Here is a 26,206-nt window from a genome sequence, read left to right as displayed (position 1 = left end):
CAGTGCAACTTGGAAGGGATTGGGGTGGGAGGAGGGGCCTGTGAACCACATGTGACAGATGTTTGTCACATGGTTTAGCACACAGCTCCCGTCACTTGAGTACCTGAACAAGGACTTGCATAGAACCGGACAGATGGTTCTCTGGTGCTGCTACACCAATGGCTGAAATCCTAGTCTAGACAAGGCCTTAGAGGGATGGCTCCTCTCTCTCGCTCAGTCTCCCCCAGCTAAGCAGATAGCGTTGCTGTGGTTGAGATTGCAGTTGGCACAATGCAAGGCACTGAGATGACATGTGACTCCTTACTGGAATGTCACTCCCTTGAGCTCCGTTCCACTGTGCTTTTTAAACCAATCCAGGTATTTAGGCAGCGTTGGGCTGGCCGGTCAGTCTTTAGCTCAGGACCCTGGGAATGTCTCCTTGTTTTACTACAGTAGAAATAACTGTGCAAGAGCGGGGTGAATGGTCCCCTGCTGTGTTGTACTAGCCTGAGCAATTGGCTCCAATCAGCCCCATTTCCCCCCCCCCCCCCCCACTGCTCCCTTGGCCCATGTGGCCCTGTTCCCTTATTTATTGGTACCCCGATCAACTGTGTGCAAAGCCGCCACACTGCTGGGTCTCATCTCCTGATGTCTCAGGCATTGCTCTGCAAGGGTTGAGTTTGGTTCCTGGGTTGCAGGCTTTCTTCCTTCTTACAAATATTGCCTTCTGGTCTTCTCTCTCTCCCCCCCTCCCTTTAATTGGACTTCTTACTGCATGGAACAGTTTGCAGTTATATATGGAAAACAGCCTACACTTTCCCAGGAGCGGGGCATGCTGGGAAGGGAAGCTGGGCTAGCAGCAAGCTTGCTCTCCCTGGGAGAGTGTGGTTTTCTTTCCCCTATTACAGCTACACTCTGCGGTCTTTGTATTTAACCATTTAGGGGGGTTTGGAGGAAGAGAAAGTGGGTGGGGATTGCCTCTTTTTTTGTTTCCCTTTCCTGAACTATTTTGGCAGAGATGCCCAAACTTCTAGTTTGAGTCCCATTTAAGGGGAAGTTCCTACCCCAAGTTGATCACTGCTAAAGATAGGCTTGTTGCCACAAAAACTTGAACTGGATTTTGATTGCCTTTGTTTTGGGGGGTGTCTGCATCTGAAGCTCTGGAGAGCATGGTGAGATTTGGCTTTCAAGAACCCCCGTGTTGGGCAGCTTCTGATTTGGGGTGTTGCTTTATGCCCATTTCAACTAAGAGCTGGCACAGGGAGCTGTCCCTATTCCTACATGGATGGTCCCATTTCTAGTTTGCCCACAAAAGGGGATGTCTGTGGGCTGCACCCTAACTCTCTCCCTGTCAGGACTACAGCCATGTCTCCTGGCTCCCTTGCCCTAAGAGTTCCTGTTGACTTTCCAGGGCAAGGCAGCTGGTAAGGAGAGTCTATGTTGCACTTGCTACCCAAGCTAGTCCCTTCTTCTGTATGGGACCCTGGCAGTCCAGGGAGGGGGGAGTCCAACTGGCCAAGCAGTGCCGCAGCCAGGAGAGGGACATGTTCTTAATCCAACAGGAAGCAATGGTTTCAGCAGAGGGCTGGGGAGTCTGGACTCCTGAGTTCAATTCCCAGCGGTAGGAGGGAGTGGATTCTAGTGGTGGGTAGATGGGGAACAGTCCAGACTCTTGGCTTCTTTTATGCCACTGATTCACCATGTGGCCTTGAACAAGCCACTCCCCCCTCTGTGCCTCAGTTTCCCCTTCTGAAGGGGGATGATAACACTGAGCAGTACAGGCAGTCTGTCAGTAAAGCATGCCACAGCTGTGGAAGGGAGCAGTATTACTGCAGTAACTAGCTTATCCCAGTGAGACGCTTTCCAATGTCAGTCATGAGCCCCTCTTTGGAGGTGCAGCCAGGCAGAGGACATGATGGGGGAGAGGGGGCATAACAGGAGACTGAAAAGCTTTGTGTGGGGACCCTGCCCCCTCTTCTGGTGGCTGTATTAGTAGCCAAATAGCCAGTTTAGACATGGGAGCTGGTGCGTGCCACTGTGCAGATGAGGCCTCTGGGAAGAGCTTCATTGGCCTGTGTTCTCATCCAACAGTGCCCAAGAGACGCTACCATGCACGTGCTGCCAATGGCACGTCTTTGCTATGGGCCTCATGCAGCAGCCACCCTGCCGGCTCCTGGAGCCTGACCTGCTGGCTCCCTCCTGATCCCAGCCCTGGAAGCTGCTTGCAGCTACACTAGGAGGAAGTGACAGGGCCTATTTTAAGCTCCCTGGGGACCTTCAGGATAGGAATCCCCTGGGCCAGTGTAACTCATGCTGCCAAAAATAACCTAGCTGTGCCCATGTGTGCTGGCCAGTTACAGACACATCTGTCTGTGTCATGTCTCTATCCTACTGTTTGCTCTCCTTCGTGATCCCCGTGTCTGTCCCCTCTCCACTGGTCAGCTTCAAGCATCTCCGTGCTGAGATCTCGCATCTCCCAGCAGCCGAAAGTGAAGTCAAGTCACTCTCAGAACACCAGCCGTCCGTCGAGCTCCCAGCCCTTCTTCCAGTGAAAGCTGCTTTGAGCTGGGGGAAGGCTCTTATGCCTGGCTTCTGGCACAGGGAAGCAACCTATTTGGATAGGACATAAGACTGATGGGCCCCTGAGGTTAGGGTTGCCAAGCCTCCAGGATTGTCCTGGAGTCAACGGGGATTAAAGATTAACCTTCAAAGGTTCTCATGTGCTGAAACCTCCAGACCAAAATTGGTGACCCTACTCTCAGTTATGTGTTCTCAGCTCCACCATTGTCCTGCTATGACCTCTGGCAAGCTGCCTCTCTTGCTCCTTGCCTCAGTTTCCCCATTTTTTTTAAATGAGGGAACCATTGTTGTTGCAGGAAGGAATTCGTTAGTGCCCATAAACTTGCTCAGCATGTGGGGAGGCCTGTGATTCCAAACCCACTGTGTTAGCTCTGCCCTCCGCTGCGGCTTGTTTCCAGGCATGAGATAGTCTGAGTTCAGTATATCCCGAACATCTGTAGGGAAATCTCTCACTGGTTTGAGGGATATCCTAAAGGCTTGGTGCTGACTGGCTCTGTTGTGGGGTGGAATGAGGGAAGCAGCCGGGGCTGCAAATGGATATGGCAGAGCCTGTGTGTGACAGGCAAGTGTAGGGGGTGCTGACATGCAGGCATATGGCACTGAATGGCTGGGCATGATGCCAGCAGCTCCGGCTCTCACAATGAACGGGGGGGGGGGGCAGGGTGGAGCTGGATTCTTGAGCTTGGGTGCAGTGCTCTGAATAGCAAAGCTCCTTCACAAGCACTGTCTGGTTCCCTGCCAAGGCGTGGAAGGGGAGGGAATGCTTCAAGGCCTTCCTTGTGCATGCTGCCTTCTCCTCCTCCCCCCCCCCCCCCAAAAAAAAAAAGTGCAGCTGCCTTCTAAAGCTGCTGCATCTGTAGGCTGGGCTCCAGTAGAGACCGTATCCAGCCGGCCAGGGTTGGGGAGTGTCTGAGAAGGCAAAAATGGCCAAAGAATTGTGCCCAGCAGCGAGGAGCTGCTGTGACAGTGGTGGGGGCAGGAAGGAAGTGCAGAATTTGGGGCTGCTGCGACTCTGTTGCTGGAGACTTGAAGGGGGGGGCGGTTTCATGAGCCTGGATTCCTAGCAGGACTGCATGAGGAAGCTCTTGTATAACGGCCTGATGCATGGAAGGGAGGGCAGAGGCAGAGTTGAGTTCATGTCTCCTGCAGGTCTGGGGAGGTTCCAGGAATTGCTTTGCTTGTCCAAAGAAGCAGGGCTGAGCTTGTACACACCTCCCCCTGCGGTGCTGGTGCACGCCAGGCAGACCTGCTCAGCAGAGGTACAGAGCCATGCTGGGGGGGATTGAGGCAGACTGGATGCGTAGCTCCTGAGACTGGAACTGTGTTTGGGGAGAGGCTGTGGGTCAGGACTGAGGTGCATCAGCAGAACTGGGAAGGAGGGGAGTTCCAGGACTGGAATAGCAGGGTGCCGTGGGTCAGGATTGAGATACATGGGTAGAGCTGGGCATACAGAGCTGCCGGTTTGGCAGGCTACGTTTCTGACTGCTAACTTCGTATCAGTGTCTCCCTTGTGACCTTTAGCTGCCTCGAGAAGAGCTAGCCTGGCCCAGCCAAACTTGCTGCAGGGATGGGAGGTTCTTGATTCCAAGCTGAGGAGACAGGAGTCGTGTCCCCTGCCTGTCACTTCTTGCATGTATTTTTAATGCTGTCCTCGCTCACGTCCTCTCCAAGTTGCTGCTGTTGCTGGCTGACTTCGCATCACAGAACGCTGTACAACAAGCTTCAAAGGGGGCAGGGGCTTCCTCTGGCAAACTCCCAGACTCTGTGCATCAGCCTGCCCATGCCACTGCTGTGCTGTGCTGTGCAAGCCAGGCAGAAGCTCTGCTGGGAACGGCTGGGGGAACTCCCAGAACCTCCTGCAGTCTGCTGTGAGGGGAATCCTGCTGGGAGGAGGTGAGGAGCGGGAGCCTTCGTGTTTTGACAGGATTCTGTCTTCCCCCTCACTGTAAGATGAGAAATGCCCTGGGGACCTCTCTGTGCATGGCCCAAGCACAGGGCGGAGAGCCAGGAACTTTAAGAGTACTTTGCTCTTTTTCTAACACCTTCCATCTAAGGATCTCCAAGCCCAGTGAATTAAGTATTCCTGGAAGGTAGGTTATGAACTGCACTATGCAGATGGAGAAACTGAGTCACAGACAGATCCAACTTGGGACACCTTAAGTCTGGGGCTGTTTTTTCCCCACTTTCCCCCAGAACAGCCAAGCAACCGTCATTCTATCTGAAGTCAATGCCAGCTGTACCTCTGAACAGCAGAGCCCATCTATTTCCTAAAAAAGAGGTCTCCACAATCAGAGGCTATGCTTGAGAATTTGTTCCTTTGCGACTTGCCCCAGGTCAGCGGCAGAGCTGGGGATAGAACCCATGTCCCTTAACCGCAAGACCAGATCTTTCCTCTTGCATTGTAATTTCAGCTCTGCTGCTCAGTCTGAGGCCTTGTCCTAGTCATTAAAGGGATAACAAATAAGATTTATCTAATGCCGATCCCATAGATGTGACAAACAATGCCTTATTAGCAAACTTTAGAAAGCTAACCCACCCAGCACGAATGCCTGGTCTACACTGAAAACTCAGGGTACGTCTATACTTACCTCTGGGTCTGGCGGTAAGCAATCGATCTTCTGGGTTCGATTTATCGCGTCTTGTCTAGACGTGATAAATTGATCCCGGAACCTGCTCCGCGAGAGGAGTACGCGGAGTCGACGGGGGAGCCTGCCTGCCACGTCTGGACCCGCGGTAAGTTCGAACTCAGGTACTTCGACTTCAGCTACGTTCTTCACGTATCTTAGGGCGTATCTTAGGGCGAAGTGGGGGGTTAGTGTGGACCAGGCCTCAGCCAGCTGTGTCACGTAGGGGATATAGTTAAGCTGAAGTAAGCTCTGGTGTAGGCACCACTAGATAAATGGAAGAATTCTTCTGTTGACCCAGCTACTGCCGCTCAAGGGGGTTGATTTACTACAGCAATGGGAAAAACTTCCGTCGCTGTACCTGCAGTGTTGCAACTGTGCTGCTGCAGTACTTGTAGTGTAGAAATACCTGTAGGAACTTGGACATCGGCTAAGCTGCTCCTTTTGTGTTGTGCATTTCTCTCCTCTTGGACAATGGAAGCCTGCTTCCCTCTTTGGCTCTCATGCGCTAGCAGTTATGATGTTTGGGCGGTGAGTGCTACAGTTCACAATGTTTTTTTTTTTTTCCAAAGGCTGCTGGGACGAAGCTTTCTGCTTTGGTGGTGGGTCTTCTTGCCTGGCTGGGCAGCGCCTCATGATACAGGGCTGCTCCCAGCTGGTTTGTGTGTAGGGGGGAATGAGGAGAAAACCTCGCTGCTTGGGTTTCGTTGGCTCTGTATGTGGTCAGTGGAAGTCAAGCTCACCTGAGCCCTCCCCCTGACCAGCTTTCAGCCTCCTGGGTTCCTTCTCTTTTCCCCATCCCTTCATCCCCTGCTTCCACGTTTGCTGCATTGGGTCCCCTTGGCTCATGACCCTGTGCCCATGTGTTAGGGGGTGGATTTAATATCCCAGGGCATCAGTGGAGTTGGAACCTGGGTCCTTCAGTGTTGGCACCATTCTGTTTCACAGTAGTTTTCGTAATGGGCTCCAACTGTTCTGTGGACTCGGCATGTATCACACTCCTGTCGCTTCTCCACTCACCTTTGACACAGCCCTCTCCTCAGCCTACCCCAGACATGTCCCCATGCCCAAGGCTGCAGCATAGGGCCTGTTAAGGGGCAGGCCCAGCAGGGATCGTGTCAGTGAAGGGTGAGCCTCACCTAGATTTGAATACCCTGCAACTTGGTGGGGGTAGTGGAATCTGAACATGGCCCCTTGGCTCATTTCCAGTGTTGATATTGGTGGTTGCTCCCGGACACTGGCCATGGATGTAACCGCTCCCAGCCCAGAGGAGTTGACAGTCACCAACACCCCATGAAATGGTGAGAGTAGATCGCTTCCTGGAGTAGGTGGGGGAGGATTATATGAACTGTCAGCCTGCTTGGCTTTTGACTACAGGTCGCACCTAAGGAAATGTCATGGTATCTGTCTGAGCTGTCTTTTCCCTTCACAGTGCAGAACTGACATTACATGATGGTGCTTGGGAGCAGAGGGAGAAGATGTGCTGTGTTAGGGACAGAAGTTGGGTCAGTGGAGGCAAAGGTGACATCTCATAGTGACAAATACCAGTCACTTGGACTGGTGCAAGAGTCCATCCCCCTTTGTGCTCGTCTCTTGGGTTTTCTTCACTACCTCATGCAGGAGGCTAATGTTGCTATTTGTCGCTAGTTGTATGATGGTGGTACCTTGGGGCCCTGAGCAAGACAGGCTCCTCACCAGTCAGCTGTGTGCAAACACTGGGAGTCCTTGCCCTGAAGAGCTTGCAATGCAAATAGATGTGGAGGTGAGGGGAAACTGAGGCACAGGAGGGGAAAGCGAGTTGCACAGCAAACCAGTGGGAATGGAATCCTGGTTTTCTGAGTCATCAGTTGGTTACCCACTAGCCAAGTGTTGCTCAATCTTTTTTGATACTGGGGCCAGCTTTCTGCTTTCCTAAACTGTCAGAGATCTCAGACGGGCAACAGTGCACAGGCCAGTCATTGAGAAACCCTGCACTAGGCCACATGGCCTCCCAAAAGTGGCAGACCTGAACCAAACCTATCAAACTCTTTGGGGGAGTTAGGATAAAATGGAGCCTGGATCCAGACCAGGGGTAGGCAACCTATGGCACACATGCCAAAGGTGGCACGCAAGCTGATTTTCAATGGCTCTCACATTGCCTGGGTCCTGGCCACTAGTCTGGGGGGCTCTGCACTTTAATTTTTAAATGAAGTTTCTTAAACATTTAAAAAATCTTATTTACTTTACATACAATAGTTTAGTTACCTATTATAGACTTACAGAAAGACCTAAAAAACGTTAAAATGCATTACTGGCTTGCGAAACCTTAAATTGGAGTGAATAAATGAAGATTCGGCACACCATGTCTGAAAGGTTGCCGACCCCTGATCCAGACAGTCCCAGGTGTTAGCTTTGCAAAGCCAACCCTGCACTCAGCCTCCTCTGCACATATCTAGGGCTCTCCCCTAACCCACTTTCCAGCTCCACCGCTACCTTGTAAAGCACAAAAGAGTTGTGAGGGGAACTTGGGTGATTTATTGCAGGCGCCAGGAGTGAAATACCAAGGCCTTAGATGGAAGCGTTTCCCTTGACAGCTCGTCTGGAGATTTCCCCTCCTCAGATTTTTTTTCCTGCCTCCTGTATGGTGCAGCCTCCAAGAGGAAAGCCCCTGAGGCTGGGGGTACTGGCAGTCGGACTGCTTCCCACATTCCTGACTCATGAGTGAGGCTTCTTCCAAGTGGTTCTGCTTCTCGGCCGCCCTGTGGCTTTTGCCCATGTATGAGTCTCACCAGGGCTCAGCGGCAGGGTTAGTCAGAGGATCAAGTAGCTTAGATGAATAACCGGTTTAGCCCTGCATTTGGGAAACCGGTTTTGGCAGCTAGCTGATGTTCAGGTTGTTTGAACCAGTGACGGGGCGTGGAGGGGCTGGAGACACACTTCCCACCAATCCTAGACATTCAATGTCTTTCCTTAGCACTGTGGCTCCCACCCTGTTGCCAAAGTCCAAAACCTTGTCACTCCTAAAAGGGAAGAGGGTGCTTCCTTTCTTTGTTAGCTAACCTGTGCTCAGAGCCTAGTGAGGTCAAGGCAGCTGTAGCCGTCACAGGCATGAACTGGTCAAGGTAAATATTACAGGGAAACCTGGTGGTCACCTCAAACTGCACAGCTGCCTTGTTTTGGCTAGGGTTTCACCTCCTGTTACTCACGTTAGCTAACACAACTAAGAGATCACCTTTTCTCCCTAGTGCGGACACTCCCAAAGCCTGACCCTTGTGGCTCTCCCTACTTGAGTCAATGATGCTGTAAATACCGTTAATGGCAGAAAAATCTGTTCCAAAGCTCTCTTTAAATGTGTCATACAGGTTTTTAAGCTTGACTGGCAGCTCCTGGAACGTTTTCCTAAATCTTCTGCTGCAGGAAATAGGAACGCTCAGGCTGGTGGCATTTCCTGTATTGCTGGAGGGTGCCTCCGGGCAGAAGTTTCCCACACCTTCGCTGCCTGGCAAGACTGGGTTTCCAGGGGTCCCTATAAGGGGGTGCTGTTTCACCTTCCCAATGTCTTGCCCTCTGCTCCTGACTTAAAGAGCCTCCGTAATGGCCCTGAATTTGAGCCTTCAGCACCTCTGACCTCCTGTGCACGCTTGGTATGTCTGGGCAGGCTTTTGTTTGGCTGCTGATCATCATGCTGCTTTGTTCCAATGTCCTCTGCCCAGGGCCAGGTTCCTAGTCCATCTGTGGATTAGTTCTCAGAAGGGGTTTTTACTTCTGCAGGAAGTCAACGTTGCCCAGCTAGAGGAGAGGGGAGCTCATCACAGCCTCCTGTGTTTGGCCCAGGGGAGGACTGAGGTGCATTTGCCATGCTGAGAGTGCTGGGGATGGTACAGCACCCTGTCTCAGGGGGCAGTAGCAGAGCCTAGGCTAAACTGCAGTGCAGGGATGGAGTAACAGGGTCAGGGCAGAGGAGGTACAGCAAGTTTTCATGCAGCTCTCACAATGAGTCTTCTCAACCCCTAATGGCCCTGTTGTTCTGGGGTCCTCACTCAGCTCTGCCAATACCCCCTTGTCCAGATCCGCAGAAGTCCCTGCTATTCCAGTCTTGAGCCCCCTTACCTCTCCCCTAATGCGTGCAGTTCTGTCCGTGCACTTCAGTCCTCACTTGCAGCATTCGATGCTAATCCAGACAAGCTGTTCCCCATAGTCCCCGTGCTCTCCCACATGCCTCCCCCACACAGCTGGACCCAATGCTCCTCCATCCTGCCCTACAGCCCCCCCTTCTCTTGCTCTGAGCCCTGGCTTCCTCTGGCAGAGTGCCAGTTGTGTCAAACTGCACAATGGCTTTCCTCCAGGGCAAGTTTTTTTCCTCAGTGGGGATTAGGCAGAGACCACCAAAGTTGTCACTTGAGCCCTAAAGAGGGCACTGGACAGCAGGTTTTGAACACCACATGGTTTCAGAGATGGGACTGGAAGGCAGTTTTGCAAATCTGGACAGTCCAAAGGTAGCCTGAGATAAGTGGCCTCTAGCAAAGCTGAGACTGGCAAACCCTGCCCCATGAAATGAACCTGGGAGCAGCTTGGAAACTTCCCTCAAAGAAGGGTCAGGTTAGCAGCTGTGGCTGCAGACACGGAGGACAAGTGGCTTGGTGATGAACCAGGGCAGGTACTGGAGTTGTGGGAGGTGGTGGTGGGTTTATCTGCAGCTTAGTCCCTGCCCAGACTAGGGAGACCAGCTTTGAGGAGGGTAGCCAGGAAATGGGTGCTGCTCGTTCTACAGCTGGTCAGACTCTCACTGACACCTGGCTGAACAGGTACGTGATGCTGACACCAGTGCCTGTGCAGTTGACCCCCTGACTAGCACACAGACACGCATGGCCACGTGCACCAACACACAGATGTGACTGACACACACGTGTTCAGCAGATGCACACTGCAGGCACATACGTATGTGCACATGAGGGTTGCAGTGCTGCATCTGTGACTTATGCACAGGGGTGTTGAATCCCTCAGCGTTGAGCACCCAGCACCCCCACACCCAACCAACCGGTACTTATGGACACAATCCACAATGGATGTGTAGATGCTGATGTACACACCCAGCTGATGTTCACAAGCACCACTCCTCCCTGCTCCGGAGACCTATGCACTAGCACATACACGTGGGAGCAGTAACTCAGGCACTGACACACGATTCACTCCTATCTCCAAGGGGCAGGAGAGCTGTAAATGGGGGAGAGGGACAGCTGGCTGGCGGTGGCAGATAGCGCTTGGGCGGAGCAGGGTGTGGCTTATTCCAGTTTTGCACTACCTGGAAGGTAGAGAGCAAGAGCACTTTTTGCACTGCTCCCAATAACTGTGTTCTCTTCCCTGCTTGCTCCAGCGTCCCAGCTCATCAGAGTGGGTGCTGGCTGGCAGGGAGGAGTGTGGGCGTCAGCGCCATGTGGGAGCTGGGGAATGGTAATGCAATCCGTTTCCTAGTTGCTTTTGTTCCAACTTCCCAGGGCTCCGCTGCTGGTGGCGGGTGAGGATGCAAGGCCCTGTGTGAAGGGGACAAAGAGCAGATGCTCCGTTTCCATTCAGGAAAAGTCCGAAACATGGAAGCCTGCACAAACACACCAGCCCAGCTAGCAGTGCCCTTTGCAGCGAACGCTACTGAAAAGTTAGCCAAAGGAAGGCACTTGGGAGGACTCCAGGGTCTAGTGGTTAGAGCCAGGGCCTGGAGATTGTGTTCCTGCCTTGAGCACTGGAGCAAGTTGCCTTGCTGCTGTGCCTCAGTTTCCCTTTCTATAAAATAGGGCTGATGCTGACCTACCTTTGGTGAAGTCTTCGGAGATCCCTGGTGCTATGTAAATGATGTTCGATTAATTGGCAGGGGGTGCACGGGAGCTAGTTTTACCCCAGTTGCAGTCTAAATGGCCAGGTGGCTTTGGGATAGCAGATGGGCTCACCCCTCTAGAAGGATAGGAGCTGGGATGCTGGTCCCATAATGGTCAATGCAGATAGGAACCGGATGTGGGAGATGGTCACCCAGCCATGGCATGAGGGGGACTGTTTGGGAACTCAGCAGGGAAAGGAAGTGCTGTTCTCTCCTGGCTCACCCTTATTTTAACCCTCACGTTTCCTAGGGTCCTGGGATAGGAGCCTGTTCCCCTGAGAACCAGTGATGTGCATAGCTGCTGCCCTCCCCCACAGCAGGCACAAGGCTGAGAGGGTGCTTTCCTGGGCAAGGAAGCCAAGCCTGTCCTCAGTGGTGGGTGGGGGGGAGGTCCCCAGGGGGTTCCACACTAACACACAGCTGTTACACTGGGGTGGATTTGCTTTCCTGGCAGCAGCATTGGTGGAGGCACCTGCGACAGGGGATTGCCAAGTTCCTCCACATCTCCCCGGTGTCTGAGACGCTGCCACAAACGAGCTGCTCTGAAGCAGTGCTGCTGGGAGGAAACGGACTCCCAGGGGTGTCTGGCAGAGGGAGATCCCAGCTCTGGGGAGGAGGAGTTGGTGGGCTATTGTGGGGGGCGAAGCTGACATGTAATTGGGGGTGGGGGAGGGAGTGTCTTCCCCCTCCTGTCTCTCCATTTCCTGTTTTTTCCTACTCTCCACCACCTCCCCATCTCAGTTTGGGGTTGCTGGTCTCCACCCCTGGTGCCAGGATCCCCAATCTCTCTGCTGCCTGTGCCCTTAAGTGGTGGCAGCAGCAAGTGCTGGCAGTGGGGGACTTTTGCTGCATTCTCCATGGGCTGCATTAAATGTCTGTCTTGGTCCCAAACCAGGTGTCCCTTTCTTGGTTGGTTGTGAGCAAGGGTGAAAGAGAGTTCCTGCCCCCAGCATTTGTAGACTGCTCCCTTCCCCATATCCCCATCTCCACCATATACCCAAGCCAATCCACCCCGCTTCTTAGCAACCCCAGTGCCCTGGGAGCCAGGCTCCGAATAACTCCTCCCCTCCTTCCGCTAAATCTGTGGTTTGTAGCCATGAGTCACCACCTCTGTTCCTCTCATTAGTGACTCTGGATGGGTTATAAATAACCTGCTGAGCCTCCTCGGCCAGGGTCCTGAAAGCCATTGGCCTTGCTGGCCTGCCCCGGAGAAGTTAACCTCACCCCTTCTCTCCCCCCCCCCTTCACACTCACACACGCGCAGGCTGGACCCATGTGGGACGGCAGCCACTTGGCGTGTCAGTTGCCAGGGGTGTCGCTGGCAGTTTGCGGTGTGTGCCATCATCTGGGCACTCAGATGTGTGGGGGAAGGAAGGGTGGGTGTGTTGGTGTATGTTCAGCTCCTCCCACACCTTCAAAAATAAGACTTTAAGGTCCAGATGAACTAGAGACGCTGATGCGAAGCAGGGATGGATCTGGCGTGGTAGACTCCCTTGCCACCTCCTTCCCCAAGTCTCCACTGAGTTCTGTGCTCTTCATCTGCTCCTCTAACACCCTGCTCAGTCTCTGGGGAGTAGGCCTGGTGAGTGATGGCTGAGAGGAAATGGATCAGCTCTTGCCTGTATCGACTTCAGCTTATCTATGCCCTCGGGTGTCAAATTGCTCACTGTCTGCAGGGCCGGATAGGCTGGGCACTGTCAGGAGAGGAAGGCTGGTTTGGGGCTTAAGACACTGGCTTGCATTCAGGTCCCAGCTCTGCCCAGACTCCCTGGGTGACCTTGGGCAAGTCACTCTGTGCCTCAGTTTCCCCATGAGTACAATGGGGAGAATAGCCCTGCCCTGCCTCACGGGTGGAGGGAGAATATGTTCATTAGCGTGTGAGAAGCACCTGGATATTTGAGTGATGGACTAAACTGGAATTTCCCTGTCCCCACTCCATTGGTTAGAAGCAGGTCTCATTCTCCTCTCCTGCAATAACCCAAAACGGAGCCCATCATTCCCCTGCCGCCTTCCCTGAAGGAGATGAGTGGGGCTTCTCCATCACAGCCTGGGCGGGGCGGGGGGGAAGGCAGCTTGGCCAGTTTGAGTGGCTTATCCCACTTGGCCAGCTTTTCTTTCTTTTAAAAAAAAACAAACAAACAAACCTCCATTATCCTGCCAAGACAAATTTCTTTCCAAAACTCTAATCTGCGCTATGCTGCTTTATAAACTAATTTCATCTGTCAGAGCTCTGCTGGCCTCTTAACTGTCTGGGGAGTGGTCGGTGTGTGTGTGTGTGAGAACAGATGGTTGCCACAGCATGGTGGGGGGTGAGGAATTGGGGGAGGGGGGCAGCCCCGTTTATTGTGACTCACTGTAAATGCGGGAGCTGCCAGCAGGGTTGCCTGCCGTTATAGGGAAGAGCGCACCATGAGAGTGGAGGGAATGAATTTTTGTCTCACAGCTAGCCGTGGTTCCCAGAGGCAGCAGGACTGCATTGGAGCACAGATTTATGCAGGAAAATCTCTGCAGTATATAGGCCTGATTCCCTGTTATGCCAGGACTCCTTTACGCCATCCTAGCAGTGTAAAGGGGCCTTAAAGTGGGTGGAAATGTCCCCCCCCCCCAGTGCAGACAGCCTCCCTGGCTCCAAGCCATGCTGCTGGATGTAGGAGGTGTTTTGGGGAGTGGCCAGAGTTCTCTGCTTCCCCAGGCCCATAGGGGTCTATGAGACTCTGTACAAGTTAGAGCAGCCCTGAGGCTTCTCTGATTTAGCACAGGGCCCCAAAATACAGGAAGCCCCACTTCAACCATGCTTCAAGTGCAATAACAGAGGAGCTGAGAATCCAGCCCTGTGCTCTGACATCTACGCCCATCTAAACATGGAGTCAGAGCTGCTGCACCCACATGGTATGCTCTGATCTACAAATAACCCCCCAGAGGTAGCACTTAACACATCTGCTTTCCCTCCATGGCATCGCAAAGTCACTTTTGCTTTTTTGGGGATTTTTTTTTTTTTGTATTTATTCCTCTCCCCTTCCCGAATCACTTCTGCGGAGGTGAGTCAGCCCTGCATCCGTGCACTCAGACCCAACCCGGTGGTGAGTGTTAATTAAAGGAGGTGTGAGTAGAGCCCGCGCTGCATGAAGTGGCCCTGATCTCTCGCCTCTTCTCCCCCCCCCCCCGCCCCTCCCAAACTGGGTTCATTTACCCAGGGTGCTTTTGGGCACCAGGTTGGGTTTGTTCTCTAAATGGGCTTTTTTTTTTTTTTTTCTCTTGTGTCCCTCTGTGAGCATCTTTCCCTGCTTTGGATGTCTTTTCTCCTTCCTCCTCCTCGGGCCCTTTGTCCTTGGCCGAGCCCCGCTGTCCCCGGCTGTGGTCCTGTAGCGATGTTAAGAGCTGGGCTTTTAAAGATAATTTTTTTTTTTTTTTAATCTTAAACCCCAAACTGGGACACTTTTTTTTCCATTTGGTGGCATAAATAGCATCCTGTGACAAAGCTTTACATTGCGTTTGCCATAGCAACCTACAGCAAAGCCAGTGTTTATAACACCCTGTCACCAGGGCTGGAGAAAACGAGCAGCTGCTGCCGTAGCAGGCTGGGGTGACTCTCTCCAGTAAAAGGGGAGGAGGGGGGCGGCATCCACCGTGAGGAGCTTCCGGTGCTGGAGCAGAGTTCCTCTACTGGGCCTGACATCAGGGCTATTGTGGGCTCATGCGGTAATCCAGCTGTGGGCACATGGAAATGTGCCAGGCAGCTGCTTCGCTGAGTGGAAGGGACGGGGTCCCAATGCCGCATGGGCCTGGTCTTTCTCCCTGACTTTGATCCTTTAACTTGCTTATAGGAATAAGAGAAGCAAATGGTTTCATAGAAGGACTCAGAAGCCAACCTGTTACTCCCAGAAGAAACTTGAGGGAAGGTTGAAATTGGGCTCTGAAGGCAGCAGCCTGGTTCATTTTAAGTGGGGCACAATCCTTCCTTGCTTCACCAGCCCTTCTGTCCTCGAAGCAGTGAGCTCGATCCTGATCTCCCAGCAGCACATCGTGGGGGAAACTCCATTTAACACCAGGATCAGGCCCATTCTTCCTCCCTTGGATCCCGAATCACAGCTGTGATATCTGTCCGCAGACAGGTGGGGAAATACCCAGAGGGACTCAGAATCTGAGCTGATGAGATGCTATTTAATCTTGGAACGCAGAGTGGGGGAGGCCAGGGAGTGGAGGCTAGGGAAGAGGGGGTGATAGCGATGGAAATTTGAATTCCTATCCTCTTCCCCATTGGGGATGAACCATGGAGATGGCTGGGCAGTGAGCTCATATACTACCTGCTACACACTCCTGTCCAGCGCCGAACTGAATAATCAACTGCACTTGATCTCTAGACCCTTGGTCTCTGGGAAAGATCATCCCTATCTATGTAATCTGGCTAGAAGGTTACGCTGCACTCCAGGCTGTAGCATGGGAACGCTCTCTGCTAGTTGCTGGGAGTGGGCCTGTGTCAAAACAGGGCGCCTTCCCAGCATGGAGAGCTGGGATTGTCAAGGCAAGGTAACTTGGGGAGGAGGGGGGGAAAAAAAAGCAAAACCAAGGTAATTGGGACCCTCTTCCAGATGTGCAGCTTCCACTGGCTGTGGGTGTGTACACGCTGAGCCCTGCAGGCTGATCCCAGACCTTGGTGTCTCCACCCTGACAAATAAGTTGTGCATCTTTCTCCTTAGTCGTGAAAGGGCAGTAGGTAGGGTGGTCAGAGCTCAACAGCTTGTGCCTGACTCCCTCCTGCCCCTCTCCCGCCCCCAAGAGCACCTTGCTACCTTGAGAGCAAAGAGAAACTGCCAACTCCAGGAGATGGCCTAGTAATTCCCTCAGCCAGGGCCAGAATCCATTTTGGGACTTTCAAGTACCTCTGAGCATCCCAGGTAAGCCATGTTGGCTGAAATATTGGCTGTGAGCAAAGGAGCCCTCTCCCCAAGTGACACTCTGGGGGAGATGCAGGAAATGCTGGCCTGGACCGTTGTCTCGGGAGACAATACTGCGTACAATGCTTTCCAAAGACCCCAGGAGAGGACAGAGTTGGGCTGGGATCTGCAGACCTGGAGCCAAGGACAGGGAGCCAACAACTTTTTTGTTTTTAGACCATCTTTATCAAAAGGAGTCAGTGGCTTTTGGATGCCTCCATCTTTTTAGGTGCCCAGCTTTGGACCTCTCCAGCCTGAGCAGCTGCTGCTTCAGTCCAGCCCCAGGCCAATCATCCAGCCAGTGCTCGCCACTGAGCTCTGCCCTCCCAGATCTGGGAGCTAGGACCTCCCCTTCTCCCCTCCTCCCCCCAGGGGACATGGGTCCTCATGAGGAGTGAAGCCCCTAGTAGGGGCATGGGGAGCTCGGAGCTGTGGAGAGAGGCAAATAAAACCATGCACTGTGATTGCAGGACCCAGAGCCCTGTCTAGAGGGGAGGGGGAAAATGCCCCCCTTGACAGGTACTTACTGGATGTTAGATTGGACCTGACTGTTTTAGAGAGACTAACTTCTCTGGCTGCCTCACACCCTCACCTGCTTCTGCCCAGGTGTAACTTCCCTTTAAATTAAATTAATGGAGATATCCTATCTCCTAGAACTGGAAGGGACCTTGAAAGGTCATCAAGTCCAGCCCCCTGCCTTCACTAGCAGGACCAAGTACTGATTTTGCCCCAGATCCCTAAGTGGCCCCCTCAAGGATTGAACTCACAACCCTGGGTTTAGCAGGCCAATGCTCAAACCACTGAGCTATCCCTCCCCTTTCTCTCACATGGGAATGCCCTGCATTCCTAGGAAGAGGTCTGGGCCCCAGATCCCACTCGCCATTCTGTGTTGGTCCCTGCAGTGGAGAGATGGTGCTTAGATGCCATCAGCTGCGCTTCTGCCCGCTTGCCTCTTGCTTTTCCGCCCCTGGGAGAGGCGCCCTGTCTCCCTGATGCCAGTAAGCGTCTTCTCCCTCTGCCATGCTGGAGGTGTAATGCAGCCGTTTATTATTCCGGGCAGGTTTGTCTGCAGCACTGCATCAGCTCCATCATTCCTCATCAGTCGCTCCCTCCTCCTCCTGCTCCTGCCAGCTTCTCTCTCTCTCTCTGTTCCACTCCCCCACACTCACTCCCTCCGTACACACTTCCCTGCCTCCCTCCCTCCCGCTCTCCTTTCTCACTTGGCTACACACTGACGGTGACTGTGCTGGGAAGGGTGATGGGATGGGAGTGATTGGGGTGTGGCTGGGGGCAGGAGTCTGAAGGGAAGGGGGTTTAGTGGAGATGGAGAGGGGGCTGGGTATGTATATTTGGGGGGGTACATGACAATGATTTTTAGGGGGGACCCAATCTCACCCTCCCCTGAATCCTGTTCCCCTCACCCCAGGTGGAGAAAGGAAGGAGCCTGCTGCTCTGCTGGCCTCCCCTGTCAGCAGACCCCAGGCTCCTCCTTTGAAAGGATCCTTTGGGCTTTAAATCTCCATCTCCCATTTTTGATGCCTCTGCAGCGGGCTGCATAAAACCCAGCCTTGCCAGCGGGGCTGTGGCATAGCTGCCAGCCCTGCATTACATCCACTGGGTGCCTGCCCAGCCAGCACCCACCCTTCCCCAGCTTACCCGGCCTTTAAATGTTTCCACCCTTCTGCCCTATCCCTGCCCCTACGCTTGCAGATGTGGCTGGGCTGGGGCGGGATCAGCTGTAGAGATGGGCTCAGAGTCTATGACCCTGCTCCACCAGAGGGTATCAAGGCCAGTTTAATGCAGAGGCGTTTTAGCATAGGCCTCCTGGGGCTTATTCCCTAGTCTTCTCTTGACCTACAGGAAGCCTTCACTTGCCATACCCCTCTGCTACACAGATGCCCATCTGGAGGACACCTCCTCCAACCCTCTCTTCTTTCCTAGCCCCAGCCCAGGGCACTTAGCCCTGGAGATCTGGATTTAAAGCTTGCTTACCCTGGTGAATTCAAGGGAGTTGTTTACATTCACTGGCCAGGGTGACTCTGGCTCATCACAAGGCAGCCCCGTTGGCTGTTTCTGCTCAGCGGGTGTCCCAGGACTGGAATAGCAGGGAACTGGAGCCAAGAGGCACTGGCCTGGCTGGACAGGGTGGTGCAGGGGGAGACACAAGAAGCCAGTAGCAGAGGGGAGCAGCAGGGCGGGAGTGAGGTGCGTCGGCAGAACTGTATAGAGGAAGCCCAGGGCAGGAATATCAGGAAGGAGGGGATTGCTGGTCATGGGAGGCATGCTGGTGGCACTGATGCAGAGGGTGGAGATAGTTCCCTTTTCTCTAGAGCTCTCCACGTGTGGATATTGCAAAATGATGACGGCGGATTCATCAGAAGCCAGACTCTGGGTCTCACCCAACCCCCAGAGCTCTGAGACAGTTGAATTCCCAGGTCTCAATCCTGTCCTGCTCAGGGACCACTGGTTGAAGAACCACCTCTTGATGGACCCACCCCTAATCCTACCTGAATCGGGGGACAAATGTGCTAGGAGCCCTCTGATACCAATTAAGAAGACTCACCTGTTGGGGACTTTCTCCACTTCCTTTGGGCTATTGAAGGGTCAGTTGGGGAACAGAATCCGTGCCCCTCTTGTCCACCCCCTGCTTCGCATGACCTGTACTAGGTGGAAGGATGTAGCCTTGTGCAGTGGCGTCTCTGCACTTGGCTGCCAGCAGCTGAGTGTTCGGGCTGTTTGCAGCCGCCTTCTGGTCTTCCCCACTGCCTTTCCCTCCCATTGTCGCTCTCCACCTCACTCTCCCTTCCGAGGAAGGGACCCTAGGAAAGAACAGCTTCCCCCTCGGTGCCTAGAGGCTCTGGAAACTAATTAGGAGAGTTAGGGATGGTCGGCTGAATAATGCCGGAGTCATTAGATGCTTGTTAGAGCGCTGCTGTTGGAGCTTTACTCGGGCTTTCCTCCTCCTCTCCCTGGCCACGGTGGGGCTGGAAGAGATTCAGGAGGGTCCCCCCACCCCATGGAGTTCTTTCTGTCCCTGGCAGGGGCTCTGGGGCCCTTTGTCTGGCTCCACAGAGCACCCTGAGCATGTACGTTTAGTAGTTTTCCAGCTTTAATATTTAACACCCGAGAGGGGACTGGCTGGATTGGGCCTTTGACATGTAAGTTACCTGGAATGACATGGCTAGGTGGGTGTTACCTTAGCGTCCCCTGATTTGCTGTCGGCACGGTTGGGGCAAGCCTCCTGTGGGGTTCTTCCCACTCCCCCCATTAGGGTGAACTTGGCATATGTAAGAGTGTCACCGGGGAGGTGTGAAGTTGTAGACCTCATGGGTCAAAGCGTGCCCAGGCTGAGCTTGCACCTGGACTCCCAGATGAGGGGGTGGCGGTCCTTAAAGGAGACTGAAAATGCTTTTGATCCATCCCAGCTACAGTGGGAGCATATTTCCTGGGCATGCCCCGGGTCCATCCTTCCCAGCGAAGAGTCCCGGCTGAGCTCAGGGCCCCAATGTTGCAGGCACGGTACCTGCACCTCGTCCCTGTCCTGGAGAGCTTGCAGTCAAAGTAGAGCTGACAAGATTTTTTTTTTGGGGGGGGGGGAGAGAAACAGGACTTGCCAAAGGTCACCCAGCAGGTCTGTGGCAGAGCCAGGTCTCCTGACTCCCAGTTCGGTGCCCTACCCTCTAGGACCACGGTTCCACTCCACTGGGCAGCAATGCAGAGTAGAGCCATGGGAGTGTAAGTGGACTCTTTCCTCCCCCGGGAGTCTGGTTTTTTTTTTTTTTTGTCTCTGCCTCTCTCCTCCTCCGCCCCCCGCCCCCCCCCCCACCTGCCGAGAGGAATCCCCGGCACTCCAGTTCGGAGGAGGAAGGGAATCTGGGGAGATAATGATAGGTGCTCTGCAGGCTCCTCCAGGGGTAATTATGAATTCTGCAATTCCAGGATTAATTAGCTGCCTTTCCCTTAACCTCTTAGCAAATAACATCTTCTGAAAAGAGCTATGAAAGGGAAAAAAATAGGAAAAATAATCCCCCCCTACCCCAACACGCTATTAATCAGCAGGGGTCTGTTTAATTGGATCTGCCATCGCGTACCTCCTCCCGCAGGGAGCTTTAACGCCCTTAAATGATAGATGAGTAACGGCTCCACTAGAGAGGCTCCTGCATGCCTGTGTGGGGTGGGGGATGGCAAAGCAACTAGATGGATGGACAGATGCGCTTTCTTCTATAGCACCAAGCCATGACCTAGAGTTGCCCCCCTCGTCCCATACCAATGACCTACTGCAGGGGTTAATAATATATGGAGATACACCTATCTCATAGAACTGGAAAGGACCTTGAAAGGTCATCAAGTCCAGCCCCCTGCCTTCACTAGCAGGACCAAGTAGTGATTTTTGCCCCAGATCCCTAAGTGGCCCCCACAAGGATTGACCTCACAACCCTGGGTTTAGCAGGCCAATGCTCAAACCACTGATCTATCCTCCCCCCAAAGGCTTCCTTAAGGGGTCTCTTGTTTTAAGGCTGGGAGGAGGCAGACTCTATATCCCTGAGGTCAGCCTACTTTTTTAAAGGGACCCTGAAAAGTAGTAATGGCCTATTAGAGTTCCTTCCCCTAAACAAGCAATTTGTTGGTCATCCATGTGTGTCCAGGGCCCAGCACAGTGGGGCTGTGGTCCCTGATTCATGGTAGCACCTAGAGTCCCCGGTCAGGGATCAGAGCCCTGTTCTGGGTACTGTTCAGGCAGGGTCACCAAGCCCATCCCTGCCTCAAAGAATCTACAGTCAAAAGCCTAGATTCCGCAGGCTGTTCTGCTTGGCTGGACCCCCACGGGCGCTGAGATCCACCCGCATTGGACAGTGTGCGGGATTGGGACCTTGGCTTATAAAAAGATTCAAAAGGAGGATGAACAAACAGGAGGAGGTGTGGTAGCAGTGAAAGGAGCAGGGGTTTCCTGGCAGACAGTAGCTACAGCTCCCCACTTTCCCCATGTGCTGCTTGGGTCTGCTCTGGGTGTCTTGCTCAGCCTGGGTGTTTGTGACACTAACTTAGCTGGCTGGCTTCCCTTTCTGTCTCTGTCCCTGGTTCTCCTGCACTAACATGATGCTGCCTGTGTTTCTGGGAATGCCCCAGGGTGACCCTGTTCTCACAAAGGCATTTCTTGAAGACACTTCTGCCCATGTCATACCTGACATCTGTAGCAACTCTTAAAATTCCCTTCAGAGGCTAAATTTGCGGGCACACAGACAGCATCTGTCAGGTTCTCTGCCCCAAGTGAGGAGAGCGTTTCTCTCCAGATCAGTCTCTCTCTCCTGCTCTATTGCATGCTGATTCCATAACTTTAGCCACCAGCCCAGAGTCTTCTCTTATCCTGTTTCCTTATCGCTAATCTCCACAGCCCAGTCTGTCCCTGTCTTCCCTGCAAGTAGCTGAATTATGCTGGGGGATGGGTGGAGTCATGACAACACCCCACTCCCTGGCCTAGCGGGATGTTTTTTCTGAGAATGCAGCTTGGATCATGTGCGTCTTTGCCTCAGGGGGTTGGTTCCATGGGATCTCTGCCATCCTATTGCTTATGGAGGGAGTTGGTGCATCAGAGAGACTGAGACTTTCCATGTTGCGTTCAGAGAGAAGGGAAGGGGATGGGGTGAACAATTCCAACAGTGGACAGTGCCTAGCAGTATACCCTACCCTAATCCCTCCTTCCCAATTTGCCCATCTACATCCTTGTGCTTCTAGTGCGCCCCCCCCCCTTAGGTAGAGTGTTATCTAATTGCATTGCATTCATGCCCAAAGGCCCCATACAAATGCATAAGAAGAGCCCCTGCCCCTCAGAGCTTACAGTTTAAGAAACCGGGTACGTCAAAGGACTGTGGTAGGTAGGCTGCTGTGAGCTTCCTGGTCTCCCCAGTCCCGCTTCAGGACAGGTGCAACCCTGAAGAAATCCCAAATGGCAATTGAGATAAGCCCGTGCTGTGCATGCATTTTCAGGGTCAGTGAAATTGAGCAGACTGCAGTCCTGAGTCCAAGCACTAAAGAAGGCACAGGTGCTCTTAGACTGTGGGTGGAGAAAGCCCCCTCTAGCAATCTGGGGAGGGGGACACACTCAAGCGTTCAATCCCCTGATCCCTTCCTTGCCAGCTGCTTCTGCTCTTGGAGACTGCAGGGAAAGCATGGGGCCCCCAAATGTTTGGAATCCAATTGGTGTATGATGTTCCATCCCAGCATTTCCCTAGAACTGTTGCAGGTGAGTGGCGTTTAGCTGACCAATACTAGAGCCAGGGGGAAGGAGGACTTCCTCCTCCTGAATGAGGAGGAGAAGAAACTGAAGTGGATTTCTCTGCCTATCTCGAATGGGCTCTTGAATCCTCCCCAGTTTTAATATTTCAGGCTCCCTCCCCCTTCCTGCTTCCCACGGAGACTTGCTCTGGAATTCTCCCTTCCATGCAGGATACACCTGGTGCTGACTCTAACTCGGCTGTCATCTGCACGTGGGGTTTCATTGCTGAATAAGTCATAGTATTTCTCGCCTCCTCATTGCCCTATTCTAGGTAATGTTAATAGAGCTAGTAATCCTTGTACAGATGGGGAAAGTCGGGCAAAGAAGCCAAAGGGATGAAGTCTAAAAATCTGTCTGTATTTAAATGTTTGGGGTTGTTTTACCCATGTTAACTGACTACCACTCAATAACTTAAAAACAAAAGGCCTTTTAAGCTCCAATTTATTTGTCCCCATTTATGTTTGTTTACGTCTTTAGCTGCGTCTCCCTTCCAGACAGGAGAAATCAGTGGAGTCATTTTCACGTTTTATGTATAGTCCATTTCACAGCCAGATTCTCAGGGCGTCCCTGGCACTGCAGAGGGGTGTGTAAGAGACAGCTGTTTTCCACTGGAAGTCTTTGTTTTTAAAACCAATGAATGGAAATATTTCTCTTCCTCTCTGCTTTGGGCCAGACAGCTGTGGATGGAGCAGAGTGTCACCTGGGTCCTCTTCCTGCCCCTGACTCAACTGGCAAGTCACTTATCCTGGGGGCCCTCAATCTTCCCTGCTGGGTAGTTTGGCCAGTGATGCTGATGCACTTTGAAACGCTTTGCGATCGAGAGATGAAGGACCAGATCCTCAACTAGCATTTAGCAGCATAGTTTTGTTGAGGTCAGCGGAGCTTAGATTTTTAAGCTCCTGGGAGTGAAGACTGTCTTGGTCTGTATTTGTACAGCACCTAGCGCCATGGGGTCGTGGACCATGAAAGGCTCCTATGCTTCCCAGTAATACAAATAATAGACCCATTTCTGCTAGCTAACAGTCCAGCTTGAAAAGGACTGTACTAAAAAGGACATGCTAAACTGGGCATGTCCCTTTAAGATCCTGCTCTAAAACAGGGTATAGGTGGGATTAGAACTTGGGGGTTCCTGGCTCCATTGCTTATTCCTAGACCTTGCTGCCTCCCAATATTTCTTGCATAGGTGCGTCCCTAGCACCGTGGCTCTCGGTCCCCCATTCCATGGCACATGCGTCTCAGCTCTCTTGCTAATGATGGTATTTTTGTTTTAAATCTGTCTTGCAGCTCCTGTTGCCGCTGGTATCCAGGGAACCCTCCTCCTTCTCCAAGAGATACACACTGGTTGTTGCTAAGGTCGCTTCCACGGTAACATGCACATCCTGTTTACACCTTTATCTGGAGAAGTTGGGCTCAGCTAGTCACGCCAGCTTCACCTGGGAAGCTGTAGAAGGAAGCACCCACTTCTGGCACCTCCGCTAGGATTCTCCTCTCTGTTAAGGCTCCACCATCCAGTCCTCTCCGGGGCCGTGGAGCTAAGGCGGCTGCTGGGAGCTGCCAAGGACCGTCTGTGTCTCCTGCGGGACATTCAGGGGAGGGAGGTGAACAAATAGGAGCCAGCGTTTTTCCGCTCGTGTCTGTTGCAACTCGCGCTGATTTGGCAACATGACAAACAACGCTGCTGACCACCATCCTGGGAATTCGGTCACCGAGGGCAGCCATGAAGGGGATTTCGGCTGCTCTCTGGTCGATCTGCGGACCCTCATGGAGCTTCGGAGCGGCGAGGCTGTCGCAAGGATAAATGACACATATGGGGGTGTGCAGAACATCTGCAAGAGGCTGAAGACGTCGCCGGTAGAAGGTAAGGGGCTAAGCTGGCCCAGGCAGGTTAGCAGAGAGGGACTGAAACGGGAGCGGTTTCTCCCAAGCTCCCGTGTGCTCTGGAGGATCAGAGGGGAACTGTTCCTGATCTTGCCTGTTATTGGTCAGTGATGGGTTAGAATTTGCAGTCTTGTTAGGCCTAAGCCTGCAAATTGGAGGCCACAGGCCTATGCTCCCCATGTAGTTGCATGGCTCAGTAGTTGTGAGCATCCATCAGATTATGGTAAGTACCTAAGTGGTCCAATCCGAGATTGGGGCCCCATTGTGTTGGGTGCTGGCCGTACACCAAGTGAGAGACAGTCCCTGCCCCAAAGAGTTTACAGTCTAACTAGACACTGCAGCCCAAAGAAGTAGTAGTATCCCCATTTTGCAGCTGGAGGGGACTGAGGCACAGAGATTAAATGACTGACTTGGGAGTAGAGCCTAGATCTCAAGAGTTCCAGCCTTAATCACAAGACTATCCAGTCACATTCTCCCTGCAGCTTCCTGCCCCCTTCTTTTTGCCAGGTCCCCAAAGTGGGATGCAGACGCCAAACCTGAGGGACTGGACGAAGGGTTGAGTAGTTCAGGAAGCGTTAAAAGCTGTGGGATTCCTTTCCGCAGCTGGCCTGGTGCCCGTGAGCTTTGCGCCACCGTTTCTGCCGTTCAATAATGGATGGCGCTAGCAGCGGGATAACGCTGGGGCAGCTTGGGATCGTGGTGAAGGAGAGTTTAAAAGGTAGGTTAGGAACTCAGCAGCCAAGTCCAGCTACCAGCCAGACAGCTGTGACTCTAGCTGAACTTGTCACATGTCCTTGCAAAGCTCACACACTAGTGTCCTGAACAGCTGTGTATGTAACCAACTGTTCCCCAGAGGCAGACACTTCCAGGGGATGCTTCTAATTTGGACACACCCACTCGCCAATTCTCCAGGCTCTTAAAAGGGCCTCATACGGTCTACATGTAAAACCAAGTAACCCTTGAGTGGGGAGCCGTGCTGACCAAGTTGCTGCCTGAGGCTCCCGCCTCCCCCCCAGAACACTTTCCAATAGAAATGTGGTTGGTCCTTGCAGTGTTAGAAAGTAATGCTGGGGGGGCTGATGATGATTCTAGTCGGCCTCACAGGCCAGGCTTGTGTTTACTGGAGCGTTGCACTCCATAATTTATTTTTATTTCCCTAGCCCCAAACGCTTTTGAGGACCCTGCAATTTAGGCTTGCAGGCGGTAGGATCACTTCAATGCATGCTGGGTAGCTGGTGGCCCTAGCAGAGAAAAGGGCGGAAAAGACAAGGAAAGTGCCTTTTTAACACCAATGAAGTGTGTTGGACAAGGATTCCTAGGAGAGGAGCTAATGCTAAAGCGGTAGGGACTGGGCTGGCTGAATAGGCTTGGCCATTGCCTACGGTACGCAGAGGGGATCGGCGCAGATGGCAGCTGCATTAGCAAGGGCAAGACTCCAAACTCGGGAGTTTTTTCTTCGCTTTGAGAACTTGTTATTCTTAGCTCCTTCATGTTGTGGTGTAAGTGCTGGATTAGCATATTTCACAGCTGTGCCTGGGAACGGGAAGGTGTGGTGGGGAGAAGGGAAGACAACACAAGATGTAATGGGGGGAGGAGGGATGGGGACATCCTGTTTGGAAATGCCAAATTCAGATCACAAAGGAATGTTTCCTATGCCAAGCTGTGTTTGCACATGCATGGTGGGGTGGGGGTTTACACCTCAGATGCTGCGCTGTGCTCTTATTTCTGTTTGCAGGGAAGAGAGCTGAAAGGCAGATGTCCTAATTCCCCCTGTCTCTTTGCCTGTTGACTCTCCCTTGTTTCCAGACCTGCATGTCCCTCCATCCCACGCAGCCCCAGTGTTGCTCTCACTTGGGTTTATTTCCATCCATCGCCCAGTGCCGAGGTTACAGTGAAGGCTGGAGTGCTGCATCCCACCGAGTTCCCTGCTTTTTCCTGTGATCCTCCCACGTGGCCTCTTTTTCTCTTGTCTCACTTTTGGATCTTGACAGGTTGAGAAATTTTGTTCATCATTGTTGCCTGTGACAGAAGATTTTGAGGTGATCGATGGCCCTGATGCAAGAGGCATGTCCTCAGGGCTGGGGAAGAC

General features: G+C 52.9%; 1 protein-coding gene across 8 annotated transcripts in view; it reads left to right on the top strand.

Annotated features, from left to right (window-relative positions):
* ATP2B4 (ATPase plasma membrane Ca2+ transporting 4) overlaps positions 1 to 26,206 on the top strand; it is a 107,145-nt gene that overhangs the window by 24,229 nt on the left and 56,710 nt on the right. For 6 of the 8 annotated variants that reach the window (XM_034767302.1, XM_034767300.1, XM_034767301.1 and 3 more), the window contains exon 2: positions 23,524 to 24,097. In XM_034767302.1, the coding sequence (XP_034623193.1) occupies positions 23,902 to 24,097 (196 nt within the window). In that variant the 5' untranslated portion in view covers positions 23,524 to 23,901. Of the gene's footprint in view, positions 1 to 15,124; positions 15,144 to 22,492; positions 22,511 to 23,523; positions 24,098 to 26,206 lie in introns of those variants that run through there. The other 2 variants (XM_034767298.1, XM_034767299.1) reach the window with 2 other exon arrangements.

The sequence above is a fragment of the Trachemys scripta genome, chromosome 4 (assembly GCF_013100865.1).
Source record: "Trachemys scripta elegans isolate TJP31775 chromosome 4, CAS_Tse_1.0, whole genome shotgun sequence".
NCBI classification, from domain to species: Eukaryota; Metazoa; Chordata; order Testudines; family Emydidae; genus Trachemys; species Trachemys scripta.
The sequence above is the reverse complement of the archived record's forward strand: the minus strand, read 5'-3'. Positions and strand labels throughout refer to the sequence as shown.